We start from the raw sequence: 18,242 nt of genomic DNA on the forward strand, positions 1-18,242 counted from the left end.
CACTGTCCATTTTATTCAATGGGCTTCAACTTTATTGACAAACCTATTATGTGATACTTTATAGAATGCCTTTTGGACGTCCTTGCACACTGCATCAACTGCATTCCCCTCATCAAACCTCTTTGTTACCATATCAAAAAACTCAATCACATTAGTTGAACATGATTTGCCTATAACAAATCCATGCTGGTTTTCCTTAATGAATCATTGCTTGAGCAAGTGACTATTAATTTTGTCCCAGATGATAAACTTCCCCACCACTGAAATTAAACTGACTGGCTTGTATTTGCTGGATTCATCATTAAATTCTGCTTTGAACAAGGGTGTAACATTTGCAATTCTCCAGTCCTTTGGTACAACCCCTGTATCTAAGGAGAATTAGAAGATCATGGCCTGTGACTCTGCAATTTCCACCCTAACTTCCCTCAGTATCCTCAGATGCACCTGATCTGATCCTGTTGACTTATCAACTTTAAGTACAGCCAGCCATTCTAATATACCCTCTTTATCAATTGTTAGCCCTTCCAGTGTCTCAACTACCTCCTCTTTTGCTATGACTTGGGCAGTAACTTCTTCCTTTGTAAAAACTGATGCAAAGTACTCAGCCATCTTCTGTCTCCATACATATGTCCCCTTTTCATCCCTAGGTGGTCCCATCCCTCCTCTCACTACACTTTTACTTTTTATACGCCTATAGATGTCTTTTGGACTCCCATTTCTATTGGCTGTCAGACTTTTCTCACACTCCTTCTTTGCCTCTCCTATTTATTTTTCACTTCCCCTCTGAATTTTCTATATTCAGCCTGACTCTCATTTGTATTGTCAACCTGAAATCTGCCACATCCATTTAACTCTCTTTTTCATCATCAAGGGAGCCCTGGGCTTTGGATGCTGCATCCATTCCCCCTCATGGGAATGAACAGTGACTGTACCTGAACCATTTCCCCCTTAAAGGCATCCATTGTTCCTTTACAATTGCCTGCCAATCTTTTACCCAGGTCAGATCCATTCTCATCCCACTGAAATTGCCCCGATCCAATTAAATAGTTTTACTCTAAGATTGCTCGTAAACCTTCTGATACTGTGATCAGCATCTCCAAGACGTTCCTCTACAGACATTTGACCTACTTGACCCACCTCATTCATCCAGAACCAGATTTAGCAATGCATCCACCCTCAAATGGGCCGGAAAAAGTACTGATCAATAATACCCGCCCTGAAAGCACTCAAAAACTATTCCTCCTCTCTGCCCTTTAGGATATTACTATTCCAGTCTATATTGGGACAATTGAAATCTCCCATTATCATTACTCTATAGTTTTTCTACCTCTCTGTACTTTCCTTGCAATGTTTTTCTTCTATATCTTTCCCATTATTTAGTGGTCTATAGAATACATCCAGTGATGCAATGATAATGCTTATTAGAGTCATAGTCATAGAGGTCTACAGCACAGAAAAAGGCCCTTCGGCTCATCGAGTCTGCACCAGTCAAACAAGTACCTAACTATTCTAATCCCATTTTCCAGCACTAGGCCCGTAGCCTTGTATGCCATGGCATCGCAAGTGCATATCCAAATACCTCTTAAATGTTATGAGGGTATCTGCCTCTATCACCCTTTCAGGCAATGAGTTCCAGATTCCCACCACCCTCTGGGTGAAAAAATTCTTCCTCACATCCCCTCTAAACCTCCTGCCCCTTACCTTAAATCTATGGTCCCTTATTGATCCCTCCACCAAGGGGAAAAATTCCTTCCTGTCTACCCTATCTATACCCATCAAAATTTTATACACCTCAATCATGTCCCCCCTCAATCTCCTCTGCTCAAGGGAAAATGATCCGTCTATCTAATCTCTCTCATAACTAAAACTCTCCAGCCCAGGCAACATCCTGGTAAATCTCTTCTGCACTCTTTCTAGTGCAATCACATCTTGCCTATAATGTAGATTCCAGAACTTCACGCAATACTCCAGCTGTGGCCTAGCCAGTGTTTTATACAGTTCCAGCATAACCTCCCTGTTCTTATATTCTATGCCTTGGCTAATAAAGGCAAATATCCCATATGCCTTCTTAACCAACTTATCTACCTGTCCCGCTACCTTAAGGGACCAGTGGACATGCACACGAAGGTCCCTCTAATCCTCAGTGCTTCCCAGGGTCATCGTGTATTCCCGTGCCTTGTTTGTCCTGCCCAAGTGCATCACCTCACACTTATCCAAATTAAATTCCATTTGCCACTGATCAGCCCATCTGACCAGCCCATCTATATCCTCCTGCAATCTAAGGCTATCCTCCTCACCATTTATCACCCCACCAATTTCCGTGTAATCCGCGAACTTGCTGATCAACTTTCCTACATTCAAGTCTAAATCATTTCTATATACCACAAACAGCAAAGGACCCAACACCGATCCCTGTGGAACCCCACTGGACACAGGCATCCAGTCACAAAAACACCCCTCGACCATCACCCTCTGCTTCCTGCCACACAGCCAATTCTGGATCCAATTCGCCAAACTGCCTTGGATCCCATGGGCTCTTACCTTCATTATCAGTCTCCCATGCGGAACCTTATCAAAAGCCTTGCTGAAGTCTAAGTAGACTACGTCAAATGCATTACCCTCATCTACACACCTAGTCACCTCTCCGATTCTGCCCTTGACCCCTCAAGAACACCTCCTTTCTTAAGCACATAAATATTCTCCTTCATCACACTGTCGCACGCTCCCCCACACCCCCCACCATACCCCATTCTTTCCTTTCCTAAGTGTTCTGAATACTTGGGCTGGATTTCCAAAGCCCAATGGGGACAGAACTGGAGGGATGGGCCTGGAAATTCTTGCTGCTGACCAGCGTACCGGTTTGCTGGCATGGTTTCAAAAAGGCTGGGTAAGGGCAGAACGGCTGCACTCCAACATCAGCAGATAACCAATGAAAGTAACTAAGGGGCCTATTGAGGCCCCTTTCCCATGCCAACTGGAATTTTCCACTTGGCAGGCAGGTCCCCTGTGGTGGCCAAAACACAGTAAGTGAGAGGAGGGTGCCACCCCTGCAGGGATCCAGCAGTCCAGTGACTCTTTCCTCCGACAGCTACCATGGCTACAAGTGTGACTGCAGGCTGCCCTCTGCAGGAGATTACCTGGTAGCTGTGGGCTCTTTCTGTTTTTATATTTTGAAGAAGTGTTCGGAGGACTCCTCAAGATAGAGACACCACCTGCCCCATGCGCCACCCACCACCCCCCCCCGCTCCCGCCCCCACCCCCCTCACACTGTCTCTCCCTCTCCAACATTGCTGTAATTCTCCTATAGATTCTCCAGCCTTAGGAGCTCACCCACCAACATTAATTGAACAACAAGCGCGCCCTAGGCCCTTAAGTGGCCTAGCGCTGAAAAATCACATGAGAGATTCACTTCCATCTCGATGAAGGGTCAGGACCCAAATGTTCTCCCAACGCTGATTCCTGACCTGGTTCTGACAGAAAAGCCTTTCACTTCCACAACATTTCTCAGGGGAACTATTGATGGAATATTTTGTGCAAGTGAATTGGAGGGTGCAGAAACTATGTGGTTTAGCAATAAAAGCTACAATGTAATTGGACAATTCCCTGAGGCTTTGTGTGGCCTCATTGCTCTGGTAACTATAATTACAAATTACATATAGTTCCTTTCACATTCCCAGGCTGTTCCAAAGCTCTTCACATTCAATGAATTTGTGAACTATAGGCACTGTTGTTTTAAAAGCAAATGGATAGCAAATTTCAGCACAGAGTCATGAAGCTATTAATGTATGTAATATTTTGGAAAATATTTTTCTTCTTTAAAAAAATGCAGGTATGTCTTAATTGGATTAAAGTCAGCTAGTCTGGGTGCTTTGATCTGTACTAGTTTGAGATGTAAACAGAGAGATAGCATATATTTGCATTTTTTTGAATAGAGCATTCAAGATGTGGGGTGAAAATTGACGCCTTGCTAAAAGCTACCAAGCAATATGTTTATATTACTAATAAAATTGGTACTATGAAAGGGGTTCCATTGTTAAAAGATAAAGTTCAAAGAAGTTGTTGATACAGTGCGAATTAACACTCAATGGGGGTGGTAGGTATAACTTCAGTAGTTTTCAGGTGTGCAGGCAGAGGCAATGTAAGATCAAAAGGCAGCTGCAAGCCTCCAACTGGCTCCACAGTGAAAAGAACCTCATTTTGAATTCATACAGTGAAAATTCTTTGCCTGGTGTTTGGTTAAGTCTATGGGTTGTTGTTGCCTTTATGAAGTTAGTTTGGGAATTTGTTAAAAGTTATGATAGTAGTAATTTGTAGCCATGTCTATATATATTAACCTGTGTAAATTAATAAAATGTTTCATTTGGTTTAATGTAAAACCTCGAGAACTGGTGGCCTGATTCCTGAGTTTAGAGTCGCATCTCAAACATAACACTTAAAATTATAGGTTATGACAGTTGTTTAAAGCTTCCCTCTGGGACTTATAAATAACTCTGCTTTACCAACTGCATGGGTCATAACACACAGCAAGGTGCCACAATGTAATACATGACCAATCAATTTATTTTGGGAGTATAGGTGCCTCTCGGAGGGTCAATGGAAGCTAAACTGGGCCATCCATATCTATACCATGTTTACAAGCGCAGGACAGAAGCTAGGTACACCACTATGAGTGGTTCACCCAGTGACCTCTCCCAGCCCCTTGAGCATCTACAAGACTCTGGTCAGGAGTATGATGTCAGTGCTTGGATGGGCTGTGCAGCTGCAACAACATTCAATAAGTTTGACACCATCCAGGACAGAGCAGTTTGTTTAATTTATGCCCTATCATTGGACTCAATGGGCAGAATATTCCAGATTTGCACAAAGTGTGGTAATGGGTGGGTAAAATGACGTTTCACCCACTGGCCGCGATGGTGGGTTTTCACGCCGTATCATCACAAACCTGCCTCATTATTTATGCACTCCTGGGAAACATGTCGTTTCCATGGCAGGAGGAAGGAGGGCTCTCATTCGCCTCCTGGCCATCACCCTGCCGCCGCATCACGCCAGGCGCCATATTTAAAGTCCAGCTGCAAGCACAGCACTCATTGCTCCCAACTCATCACTGCTGCCTGGGAGACATGGCCAGCAAAGGAAAAAAGACCACAGCCCCCCGCTTCAACGACGGGTCCCTCGAGCAACTGCTGGATGCCATGGAGGCCCACTGAGATGTCATATACCCCCACTCTGCTGGCAGGATGGGCAGCAACGTAACCGATCCAGCTTGGAAGGCAGTGGCAACAGTGGTCAGCGCCAATGCCATTCAGAAGAGGACAAGCCACCCAGTGCTGCAAGAGGATGAATGACCTCCTCCGTTCCACCAGGGTAAGTCACTCTTCTCACTACTCTCAACTCACACACTCACAAACCCATCACGCATCCACAGGGCCCTCCCTCACTGCCAGTTCAAGGGATGCCACCGTTCACTCTCTCACATACACCGTTATTGCCCTCATCCCATCCATGGGACAACTCACCACCTACACAGGCCAGGCATACTTATCATCTGGCCTGGCAGGCGTCCTGCTTACTCTTTCCTCATCTTTATCCATGCAGGAGAAGCTGGCACACAACAAGAGAGAGGTCGCAGACCAGTGGCGGAATGCCCGAAACCAAGGTCTTCACGGACTTTGAAAACAGAGCCATCCAGCTGGCTGGCAAGCATCAGGACCGTTCTTGTGCTGACGGTGAGGTCGGTGCTGCTCTACCAAGTGAGGATCCAGCAGTGCAACATCCATCAGACAACCATGCTGTGAGTGATGTGTCCTCTTTCACAGGCCACTGCCATGCACTAATTATCTCCCTTTGCTTCTGCAGGCACATCTGGGAAACAGCCGACAGAGTCCACAACCCAGGGCCGCCAATCAAGCCACGGAAAAACCTCTGGACAAGAATCTGGAGGCACCCTCCTTGAAGTTCCATCACAGTGCTCACCCACACCCTCCATCAGCACACAGAGACACGCACCTTGGTGGGATCTAGCTTTGGAGTAGCCCCAGGACCACAACCTGGTGAGCACATCACACTGTCTGATACACATCAGGCGGCGGCAGGGACTTGCTAGATGTCTGGCACTCAGAGCACTGCTGAAGGCCAGAAATTTGCTGAGTCCGAGCCAGATGATGAGCCTCTGGGCTCGGTCATGCCACAGTTGCTGGAGCTGCAAAGGCAAGCTCGGGAACATCAGGAAGGGATATCCGCTGCACTCCTCAGATTGCAGGGCACAACAGAGGAGTCCGTTCGCCTTCAGGCTTAAATGATAGCGTCGGCATGCCAACACACCGAGGTCAATGCTGGTAGGGTGGCGGCTACCATGGAAACCTTTGTCCAGGACCGATGCTCGTGCACTGCTGCGTGGGCTCAACTCCATTGCTAATACCATAGTTGGCCTCCAACAGTATGTACGCAAGAGGGGTGCAGGGCAGCTCGGTCTCACTCCAGCTATGCCTTCCGCTCACGGAGTCAGCCTGGGGCCCTCGGGCAACCATAGGGAGGAGGATCAGCAGGTGCACACCCCGGGCTCACCCATCCAGGTGACTCCAAGAGTGTCCAGCCAATCCGAATCCCCTATTCCTGTGACCTCCGCAGCTCCAGGTCCACAGGCCGAGGAGGGTGCCACTGCCACACAGCAGGACCCTGATAACAGGCCGGGGCCCTCCAAGTCTCAGCCCTCCAGAGGACGGCCGCCAAGGTCATCACAGCCAGGGTGTCGCAGTTAGCAGGCTGCCTCCACCTCCGCTGTGGATATCCGGGGAGCACCAAGATGTAGCGGCAGGGTTAGTAAAGTTAAGGAGAATTAGTTGCACAGCCTGGGCACGGGTGTTAATCACTTGTACATACTGTTCACTATTGTAAATAAACTCCAAAGAATGTCTCCCTGTCTATGGCTCCTTGTTCTTGTCATTCAGATGTGAAACCTTTCTGCACAAGATAAAGGCAGGTAACTCATTCCAGGGGCTCTTCCCTGTGCTTTGTGCAAACTTCAGACCAAATTGATGGCCCAGCCTCACACTCCCTGGGCACATTACTGATGCCTGCACCTCGATAGTGCTTGTCATTGCTGCCAGAATGTAGTGGGCAAGCATGACAGAGTTCCGTCATTCTCTGTGTGCTCTGAGCACCTTTGAGGTGGGGCTGGCCCCCATCTCTTCAGCATCTGTGACCAGTGACGCTGTGCTCCTGAAGGGGTCAGGTGCTGAAGGCGAACAAAGTATCAGATGGTTCTAAAGTTTCATAGCTGCGTCTCTATGATATGACCCTGATCACAGAGCGCAAGCGAGCTGTCCTTGGGCAGACAGGATCAGACATTCTCAGAGGCTATGTGATGATTTATGGAGTGTCCTCACTGCATGTCATCATCATCCTTCTGCAATTGAGCGACTATTAGGGCCTCCACTGCGTCTCCATGACAGGAGCATTATCACAGGCGGTTTGTGCTCAGCCATAAGCCAGACTGGAGTCAAACGCTCACAGATGAGGATCTATGGGGTCTCCTTACAGCATGTCATCATCATCCTCCACAAATCTAACAGCTATGAGGGCCTCCCGAGAGCACCTGCCACATCTGGCAGTGCGAGGGTCTCATCCCCATCATTGTCACCTCCAAGCACCTCCTCACCCTCACCCCCCTCAGTGTCCTCCTCATCCGAGGAGACGTGCAGTTCTTCCCTCTCAGCCAGCTCTTCTCCTCGTTGTAGCGCCAGGTTGTAAAGGGCACAGCAGACGATGACGATGCCTGTCACCCTCTGTGGTCTATATTGCAGGGCTCCACCTGACCAGTCCAGGCACTGGAGCCTCACCTTCAGCATCCCGGTGGTTTGCTCCACCAAGTTGCGAGTTGCAGCATGAGCCTCATTATAGCGTCGTTCTGCTGCAGTCTGAGGCTGCCGCAAGGGTGTCATCAGCCACATTCTCTACTGGTAGCCCTTGTCCCTGAGGAGCAATCCCTACAGCCTCTGTGGACCCTAGAAGACTCCAGGGATCTGTGACCGACTGGGGATGTAGGCGTCGTGCACACTCCCTGGAAACCGTGCGCATACCTGCAGGATGCGTTTCTGGTGGTCGCATATAAGCTGCACGTTCAGTGAGTGGAATCCCTTGCGGTTGATATAGTCCACCATGTGCAGCGACGGAGACCTGAGCGTCACATGAGTGCAGTCATTCTCACCCTGCACCTGTGAGAATCCTGAGATCTGGGAGAATCCAATGGCCCTTACATCCTGGCTGTCCTGGTCCCGGGCGAAATGCACAAAGTTGTGTGCCCTCGAGAAGATGGCATCTGTGATCTCATGGATGCATTTGTGGGTGGTCACCTGTGGAGCTCTGAAAGGAGCCGCTGGCATAGAAATTGAGCGCCATTGTCACTTTGACAGCCACTGACAATGAATGCCTTCCATGTCCCCTTGGTGCCAAGCCCTGCAGTAAGTGGCAGGTATGAGCATCCAGGTCCCTAGACATGTGCAGTCATCAGCGACACTGGTTCTTGGTCATCTGCAGGAATGACAGGCAGCGTCTATAGACCCTGGGTGTCGCTAGGTGCCCACTGGCCACGGCTCGCTGTCGCTCCTGGGCAGCATGTGCGGGAGCCCCTACTGCCCATTCTTTCTGAGATTGCTGCTCCTGCCTTTGCGCAGCCAGGAGCCTCAGTCACTCTCTCCTCCATTTTCTATGCTCTCTGTAGGCCATCAGGCATATAGCTAGGTCACCAGGCTCCATGCTCCTGATGTGGTCCTCCTGCGGCATGAAAGAGAGAGAGAAGTGGTTATCATGGGTGTACTTAACACCATTCATGGCCTTGTGTAACAGCCCCTTGAGGTTCCCCAGAGATTGCTGGTCGCCCCTCAGATGGCCAGTGATAAGTGCGCTGCATGGCTGCCCTGTCAACCTGCAACATGGGGGCTCTGCTCGTAATCGGGATGCTGAGATTGCAAGGGGCTGTGAGCGCCTCCAGCAGTGACTGCTACACAGCCAGTGTTTGCAAGGAGATTGTGTAACTTGCGTAGTCCAATTCCGCGGTCCAGTAAAGTGGGCGCGGACTTGCAGTCTGTGCGGGGGAGAGAGGGGGGGTAAGATCTGGAGCACTTGGGGCACTTTGGTGTCTCTGCATTGCTTCTGTGGGCGGGCACTCTTGGAGTGCAACCCCAATCATATCACTGTGGCTGCATATGAACTCTCTCAGTTGCAGAGGAATGGTCAATTTATACAGGTGCCCCTACTGTGTGGCCACTTCCCTCGCTTACCCTGTCCCCCACCTCGATTTCTTGTGCACGAGATGCAACAGCAGGGCAGCAGTTGTCCCCTGACAACAGTCGCCTCCAAGGCTGGGCAGCAGTTGCCCCCACACACCCTCACCCAATAACAGTCGCCTCTGGCAGCACTTAACCCCAACCCCTGGCACCCCTGAAGCCTGCAAAGCAACAGGCGACCCTGGCGAGCTCTACAAAACAATGCTGTTCACTCACCTCCAGTTCCCCCAAAGTGAAGACCGCTAAATGCATGTTGCCTGTGCTTTCCCACCAACGTGGATGGACGGGGGTGCAAGAGCCTGACGGGATGGCCTTTTAATGATATGCTGATGTATTACAATGAGCTCCCTGACGAAAGTTGGCGGAAAACGTTAGGACGATCGCAACCTGCCTTCCCGCCATTGTGAAACAGATTGCGCCATATTGTCTGCACACGTCACCTGCTTAGCCCACCGCCAGTGGGCATGGAAAATTCCACCCAATATCCATATCCTCCATCACTAGTGCACTGATGGCTGCTGTATGTATGATCAACAGAACGTACTGCAGCAACTCACCAAGGTTAGTTCAAAAGCACCTGTCTCTTCTGCAGCATCTACTACCAAAAAGAAAGAGTAGCAATGTTATGGGAACATCACAACTCCCGCCTTCCCTCTAAGTCACACACCAGCCTGACCTGGGCCCACACCACTGTTCTTTCATTGTCACTGAGTCAGAATTATGGAACTGTCCACCCAACACCATTGTGGGAGTCGCTTTAAGGACTGCAGTGGTTCAAGGAGAAGACCCACATCCAGGGCAACTGGGGATGGGGAATAAATATAACCTTGTCTGTGTCTCCCACATCCCAAGAAAAAAAATTAAAATGTCATCGTGTAATTGTTCCAAATATGTTATTCTGCATGGCCTTTTTCACACAAAGCCTATAAACATCCCTGACACATGCTCCCATGATCCTTCATAGCCCAGACTAATCAACCCAATGCAGGCCCAATATCAACAACATAAGAAGGTGTGTGAGAGGTACCAGAGGTACATATTTAACTGAATTATGGATCAAACAATAGGACTTCACATCTAAAGAGGCACAATCAATAAAAAGCATTATTATCATTTTTTGGGATCTTTGACACGAACACAAAATGTAACATAATCTACATGTTTATGCTCTATTAAAACTAATGAAGTTTCTTAGTGATGTATTACTGACCGTACGGAATTGTATCCACTCAGAGTGATTGTAAGGAAATGTCCCCTCCTGATGCTCAGTTAGCTGGTTGCTGTCAATGAACTTATGCAGGGCTTTCAAGGAAGTCAAAATTTCAATCTGATAAAACAAAAACAACATGCACCATATAAATACAAGTTATATATTAAAGAGCAGTTATAGGTTGATGAACGTAACTCATCTTTTCTTCAGACAAGGTCCTTATCCTATAAGGACCAGTTCCTAAGTCTGGACTAAGCTGGAAAATAGTGGGTCCACAAACCTTGAGATTTCATCAATTTAAATGATTGAAAGTGTTACGACAGGATGAGGATGAATGAACTGGCTCCCCTTTATTCAACTCCCTTGGTTGGTCGCACAAAGCTTTTTTAAAATTTATTTTCCCCATAAATGCCTTTTCTAATCCAAATGTAACTTTCTAACGAGGAGCCAATCAAACCAGGCTTTCTTGTGTCAAAGAAAGAGTAAGCTTATTAGTTCCTCAATCCGAGAAAAAAAAATAAAAGACGCAATGACACACACACGCACAGATCTCAGAGTGAGGGATATGCTGGGCCATGAGGCTACAGATTGTGGTTGAATGCAACTCTGCTACTGCTGATGGCCCACAGTGCCAAATGGATACCCAGTTTTGAGTTCCTAGTTCTGTTCTGAATCTATCTCATTTAGCAGTAGGTTGTAGTGCCTCACTCCGACTGACACTGACACAGACAGATGCATCTGCGACAGGTAGATTGGTGAGGATGAGGTCAAGTAGGCTTTTCCCCTTTGTTGGTTCTCTCACCACCTGCCGCAGACCCAGCCATATACCACTGTGCTACCACCACTGCTGGGTCTGTGCTGCTGGTGGAACAGTGCATACCCAAGGATGGTGATGGTGGTGTCTGGGACATTGGCTCTAAGGTATGATTCCGTGAGGATGGCTATGTCAGACTGTTGCTTGACTAGTCTGTGAGACAGCTCTCCCAATTTTGGCACAAGCCCCCAGATGTTAGTAAGGATTTTGCATATATCTAAAAGATTCCTCTGTGGGGCAAACTAGTAATTAGTAGTATAACCCTCCACTCAACTCCCACCCAATCTCTTGGCCCTTGGCCCTTGGCTCTCTTACACTAATGAAGTTCAATATAAGTTCAAGGAAACATGTGCTATCTTTCAATTAAGCACTTAACAATCTTCTGGAATCAACACTGAGTTCAACGATTTCAGGCCATTCCTATTAAAAACAGAGATCAAGCCTTGGAGTTTGGAAACTACAGTTCCCATTGGGCCCAACAGTCTCTGTGCATGCACCAGCCCTGGAATGGCCACACAGCATTCTTTGGCTTCTTCTTCTAGATAATACCAGCCTAGTGAGCCAAATGGGTCTTTATGACAATCAGCAATGGCTTCATAGTCACCATTAGACTTTTAATTCCAGGCTTTTATTGAATTTGACCATCTAGCATGGTGGGGTTTGAACCTGGGTCCCCAGAGCATTGCCCTGGGTTGCTGGAACATTAGTCCAGTGATAATACCACTTTGCCACCACCTCCTCAGCAGTTTGTGCATGTTCACATCTTCAAGCCAGTAAATGGCCCTACACACACGTGCAGCTCGTTTTAAATTTTTGTTTTTTAGGTTTGGAAGCCAGCTCTCTGCTTACACAGAAGAAAATAAAATAAAAGGGAAACAGCATAAAGAGGCTGTGGTGACCCAGAAGAACATACCATTCCACAGAAAGTGCCACACGAGGCAGGATGGGGGCTGCAGGGACCAGGTCCCAAAGAAAAGAAGAAAATCCCCAAAACCAGGGAGTGTGACAGAAAGAGGTCCCAACAGGATAGTTAAGTCAAGGAACAAGGACAGGAATCAGAAACAGATTGTATTAAATGAAGTAAAGATTAAGGAGCAGAGGAAAAGGCTCCAAATTAAAGAGACAGAGTTGCAGAGAACAGACTTGGAACAAAGCAGGCTTGTGAGAAGCCAGAAGATCCAAGAGACAGTAAAGGTTTGGTGACTCCTTACTAAGGGAGTTGGAGCAGTGGTGTCCTGCTTGGCACAGCTGAATACCTGAGAGTATGTGTGGAGGGTGAAGCCTGAACGCACGTAGAGATCCAAGGGAAAGGAACATCGGAAGGAGAGTTTGAAATCCTAGAGGTGGATCTTTTTTGGAGATATCCGAGTGAAAGCATCATTTGAGAGGGAATTCCGAAGTGTGTTCAGTGAGACTGGTTGGCTTATGGAGAGTCTGGAGAGTTGATGAGAAATTCATAGAAGCTTGGTTTTGGAGTGCGGTGTGTCAGTCTGCAATTTGCCTGTTGGTTTACCTGGGCTGTATACTTATTGTGAACATTAGAATATAAGATAGGGTTTGTAACTTGTGTTATCTTTACGAATTTATCACTACATCTATAAAGGTATAGTTAGAATGAAGGAGTAGTGTAATATTGTTCATCTTTTCTTATTTAGTTAATAGTTTATTTTTTTGTAAAATGTTCACCAGCAGACTCCTGTGACTCTGTGCAGTAGCCATCCTCCACGTTTCCATACAAAAAAAATAGAAGTTAGGATCTATCAAGCCAGATTCCACCATGGGGCCTGACTTGCCTAGTAGAAATGTCAGCTGGGATAATAACAATACACTCAAAATGAAGATGACGTCTGCCAGGCTTCACGATGTGTGTCCTCAGGTGACTCAGAGGCCAATCCTAGAGCCACAGATTATTGTTCTGATCTCTTTCCTACTGCTTTCATCACTTCTCCACAGCAGAGTTTATGGTGTCAGTTTCTGACTATGTTGCAGCTTATTGGATGAGGCGCCAGTTTGTGGCAAGTTCCTCCCTTACACCCATGTCAATTTGTCTCCTTTTCAATGAGGCCTTCAGAGTGTCCTTACAATGTTTTCACTGCCCTCCTTGAGATCCTTAAGTTGTGAAAAGAGAATCCTCTTCAGAAGCCAAATATTTTTGGCATGCAGGTACAGTTTCCAGACCAGTGGAGCTGATTTCCCATGATCATGGTTGTGATGCTAGAGGAATTGGTTTCGGTGAGGATGCTGGAGTTTGTTCACCTGTCTTTCCACTTGACTTGGAGTATCCTGCGGAGCAGCTCTGAGGAAAATCCTCTAGCACTGGAGGTACTTTTGGGAGGTGACACAAGTCTCACTGCCATATATCTGTATATATATGGCATTCCCATATCTCGGCAGCTACCTTTCTCAAAAGGTCACCATCAAAGTGGAGATCCAGCACAGAACCAGCTGTGCCAGCACAGCTTTCTAAAGATTGCACAACCGGGTCTTCATAACAGAGATCTCCATAAGAGAACGAAGGTTTTAGTTTGTAATGCGGCTGTTGTCACACCATTTTTCTTATATGTGAGATTTGGGTCACCTGCCATAGGCATTATATCATTTACATCACCTTTAGAAACAACTTTTATTTGTTCCATTGCCATTCCCTTTTCCCTTGCACCGTCAGACCTTTTGTCTCTCTTGCCTAACACCCTATCACAGACCTTCTATTTTGTCCTTTGCACCCCCAACCACCCCCCCTCCAACCCCCCCACCGCCCCCATTGCCCTGCCTCTGTAGATGTAACACCTGTTACACCTCTAACTCCAGCTCTGATGAGAGGTCACAGGCTGGAAATGTTAACTCTGTTTTTCTTCCTCCAAAGATGCTGCCTGACTTGCTGAGTGTTTCCAGTATTTTCTGTCTTAATTTCATGTTTCTGGCATCCGCAGTATTTTGCTCGTGTTATTGCAGTGTAATGTTTTATCCAGGGACCTCCTTTAAGTCCTAAGCCTTGCTTCAAGAACCCTTTCCTGGGCACTTTCGGTTGTATTGCTCAACCCAGTACCTAATATTGATGGGATGGGGTAGAGAAGTTGGCACAAAAAAAATCGCTGCCATCCTGACAAGCATCCTCGATCAAGCAGTGAGTGGCTATGGCATGACTCAGACAAGCTCCCAGGCAAAGGGCAGATATGTGTAAATGAGAAAGCATAAAACACCAATATAACTGCTCCATGTGGAACAAATCAGTACCATTTTCGATTTGAAGAAACATTCAGACACAGGTGAAATCAAGTTAAAATCACTCTGCCATTCTACTTGGATTTCTCAAGTGGGATAAATAGCACTTACAGGTACTCTTGGATATTTCTCCAGTTTGAGAGTTGCTTCCTTTTCTGTCAATATCAGGACACAATGAATGGAGTGGGGAGCAAACTCCTGCAGAATTGAACAACAAAGTGATTGAAGTAGTGGAAACATCAATACAATATATATTTAGAGATTATGCAATAATGCCTCATTACTACAAACAACTATAAACAAACACAACTCAGGTTGTCAAATACTCAGTTTGGTGGTCCTCTGGTTGCTGCTGAAGCATTTCCTAAATGGGGTAGGGTTCATTTTTACTGCATGGGTCAAAAGCTTCATCTGCATGGAGCACAGAGAGGAAAATCAGGCTGTGAGGATCACAGGGCCACAATGGAGATGATCTAATTTACCTTGTGTTTACATTAATGGAAGGAAAACAGGACAGATTCTGTTATGGACACGTCATCCAATTTACCTTACTGCAACTTGCCTGCAATTCAGGTAAGAGAGCGAGGGAAAGAGCAGCTCCATCTTGAGGGGCCCTCTCTGCAGCTTTTATAAGTTTTAAAATAATGAATGGTCTCAGCAGCCGGGCCACCATTGTGGATGGGGAGCCCCTCCACGGGGTGACCTACAGCTACAGCTGTGGCCAGGCAGGCAGGGAATGCCTAAAAGCCTGCCTGCAACGCTGGCACCCTGGTCTGCTGCTGGGAGGTCACCTCCAGGCAGCTGACTTAGTCTCTGATGCCTGAGGAATCTGTAGGCCGACTGGAAAATTCTTGTCGACTTCTGTCAATAGGCCTTATTAGGCCATTAACTCCCCTTAATTGGTTAGTCACCAATTGCAGATGGTATCCCTTCCAGCCCCCCCATTTCACCTTTGGGAAAATGGCCCAGGGACAGGATGATGCTGGCAAACATCTGATGGTACAAGTCTTCATTCCTTCCCGCCCCCATAAAACTCGGCCTCCTTTTCATTTCTACTTTCCTCTCTTCGATCCTTTATTCATATTTTCAGTTTCCTTGCTTACATCTTTTCACTGCTCTCCTGATTTCTTTCTTTCTGCTGGTTTTCTCTGTAACACATTTTGACCAATTTTATGTATTATTCACACAGCTGTAAGGGAGAAGAACAGACTGGAATGAAGATGGGAACTCGGGGCAGATTAGGGGAATGACGTACAAGGCGATTGCTGACTGCAAGATTCAGGAGGCAGATTGGAATTCAGAGCCTGTACACGACAAATGATTTTTGCTTTATATATAATAAACGCGCTTTTAAAAAAATATTTTGAAGTTGTGGGAAGCTGGTTGAAGTGATTGGAGAAAGAGAATTTGGTGACAACCTTTACATAGAAGTGTCAAAGTAGATTGCACAGCACACCCTACTGCTGGGAACCTTTGGTTTAGATAAATGATTCAATTTGAATTTATGAAGGTTACCTCAATGTATTTCAGATTTATAAGATGATGAAGAGACAAGATAATGTTTGTTTGGACAAATTGTTTCAAGTAAATAAATTAGGGAGGACCAGTGATCATAATCCCAAGTGGCGTAAAGGGAGAACTAGGTTAAATGTTAGGAGAAGGTGCTTCTATTTCCAGAGATTGATGGATGCGTGGACTAGGATGTGTAGTGATCAGAGACGTCCTGAATTCCTTCATGCGAGAACTGGACTAGTTTCTGGCTGGATTCCAAAGCACCTCATGCAAGAGGCAAGCCTCCTGTAACGTAAATCAGGACCAGAGTGATCTCCTGGGCTAGCTCCAATCGTCTCGAGTCGGAGAGGAATTTTCCAGATTTTTTTCCCTGAATTCATCTCTGTTCATTAGACATCCTAGTCCACGCATCCATCAATCCCTGGAAATAGAAGCACCTTCTCCTAACATCTAACCTAGTTCTCCCTTTACACCACTTGGGATTGTGATCACTGGTCCTCCCTAATTTATTTACTTGAAACAATTTGCCCACCCAAACACTATCTTATCTCTTCAGCATTAGTTGCCTGTCCCAAGAGATCACGTGGTTTCTGTGTGAGGTGGGGAGTGTATACATTGTGAAGCACATCGCTGTTCTGTGTGTCAAGATGGATGAGCTAGTTAGTCTGTTTCTGTCTGTCATTATTTGTATGTTCATAGCAACAAAAAGAAAGAGAGGTGAGGTCTTTAAAAATAGCCTGGGCACATTCCATATCCAATATTTATCCATGTTCACCTGAAGAGATCCAAAAGCTTTAAATAATGCAACATGAGGTGGCCGTCTCCTGGCATCTACAACGATTGTTAATCCCAGATCCCGAACTTCCTTCCTGTGATAAGAAAGGTTATGAATAAAATTAAAGAATCTTTGTTGTGCAAACAGGTTTGCACATCAGCTTTTGATTACCTTTTATAATCACTGGAATAATTAACTACAGATGTCCAAAAGACTGAAGTGTGGTACGATATCCAAATAAATGTGGAGAGGTGGGTAGGGGGACCTTGGCTGGGATCTGTTCTCTTCGCAAGAAATATAAGAAATTTCCACCCTTTTGTTTTTCAACTATTAGTTAAAGATTGGGTCTTTAGAAACATTTAATCACTAGATGAACGAAGGAAATTAAATATGATGAGAACACCATCATCTGTGAGACACACACCATTTTGATGGGCATTTATAACTGTTTCTTTATTGTCATTGGGTCAAAACTGTGGAATCCTCTGCCTAATACTGTTATGGCAGCATCATCACTAGAGAGACTGCAGTAGTTCAAGGAAAAGGCTCGTTACCATCTTTTCTTGGTAAGCAAGGGTGGTTAATATATATATAATCATGTCAGCACTACCATCTAGTGAACAAATACACATAAAAATATCACTTGCAGCTTAAAAGTGTTGGTGTTGAATGTTTGGATAAGTTGTGGGAGGTGACTTTATGGTCTCTAATATATCTCTCGCCTCTAAATCAGAAGGTTGGTTTCAAGTCCCACTCCAGCGACTTGAGTAAATAATCCAGGCTGACACTTCAGTGCGGCACTGAGGGATTGCTGCATGCTCGAGGTGCCTCTTTCAGATGAGACATTAAACCACCTGGGGCAAAATTTCAAAGTCTCCCCAGTAATTCTCCCCAGTGCCCAGGCCAATATTTATCCTTCAACAAATATCACTAAAAAAGATTATCGGATCATTATCACATTGCTGTTTGGGGGGACTTTGCTGTCACGTTTCCCTTCATTACAGAAATGTCAAAAAAACACTTTAAACACTTTAAAAAACACTTAATTGATTTTTTAAGTGTTTTGGGACATCCCAAGGCTGTGAAAGACATATAAAGGCAAGTCTGTCTTTACAATCGAATGGGGAACTAAATTCCAAATTATAACTTTATTGCCAGTAGGTGGCAGTACCAAATAGTTAATGTTGATTTTTTTTTAACTGCAAATGATGGTACAGATAACAGACAATTGGAGCAACTGGGCACTTGGAGAAGGATACAGAATAAAGTTGGCACACCAGGATCATCGTTGCAATTTTACCAGTTTTCTGCATCATTTTGACAGTATTTACTAAGAGCACTTTTCCCATAACTGAATGAAATAAATAAAACAAAGTCTACTTTTAAAACACTACAACCCCATTCTGCCACTGACAGCCCCTTGCT

At 46.0% G+C, this 18,242-nt stretch overlaps 1 protein-coding gene across 4 annotated transcripts in view; it reads right to left on the reverse strand.

The window, feature by feature from the left end:
- LOC144688615 (pleckstrin homology domain-containing family G member 4B-like) overlaps positions 1–18,242 on the reverse strand; it is a 202,449-nt gene that overhangs the window by 61,033 nt on the left and 123,174 nt on the right. For all 4 annotated transcript variants that reach the window (XM_078555392.1, XM_078555395.1, XM_078555394.1 and 1 more), the window contains 3 exons: positions 16,818–16,911; positions 14,642–14,728; positions 10,495–10,611 (listed from right to left, as the gene is read on the reverse strand). In XM_078555392.1, coding sequence (XP_078411518.1) covers positions 10,495–10,611; positions 14,642–14,728; positions 16,818–16,911 — 298 coding nt within the window. The remainder of the gene's footprint in view (positions 1–10,494; positions 10,612–14,641; positions 14,729–16,817; positions 16,912–18,242) is intronic.

This window comes from Cetorhinus maximus, chromosome 13, assembly GCF_964194155.1.
Source record: "Cetorhinus maximus chromosome 13, sCetMax3.hap1.1, whole genome shotgun sequence".
In the NCBI taxonomy this organism is placed as follows: Eukaryota; Metazoa; Chordata; class Chondrichthyes; order Lamniformes; family Cetorhinidae; genus Cetorhinus; species Cetorhinus maximus.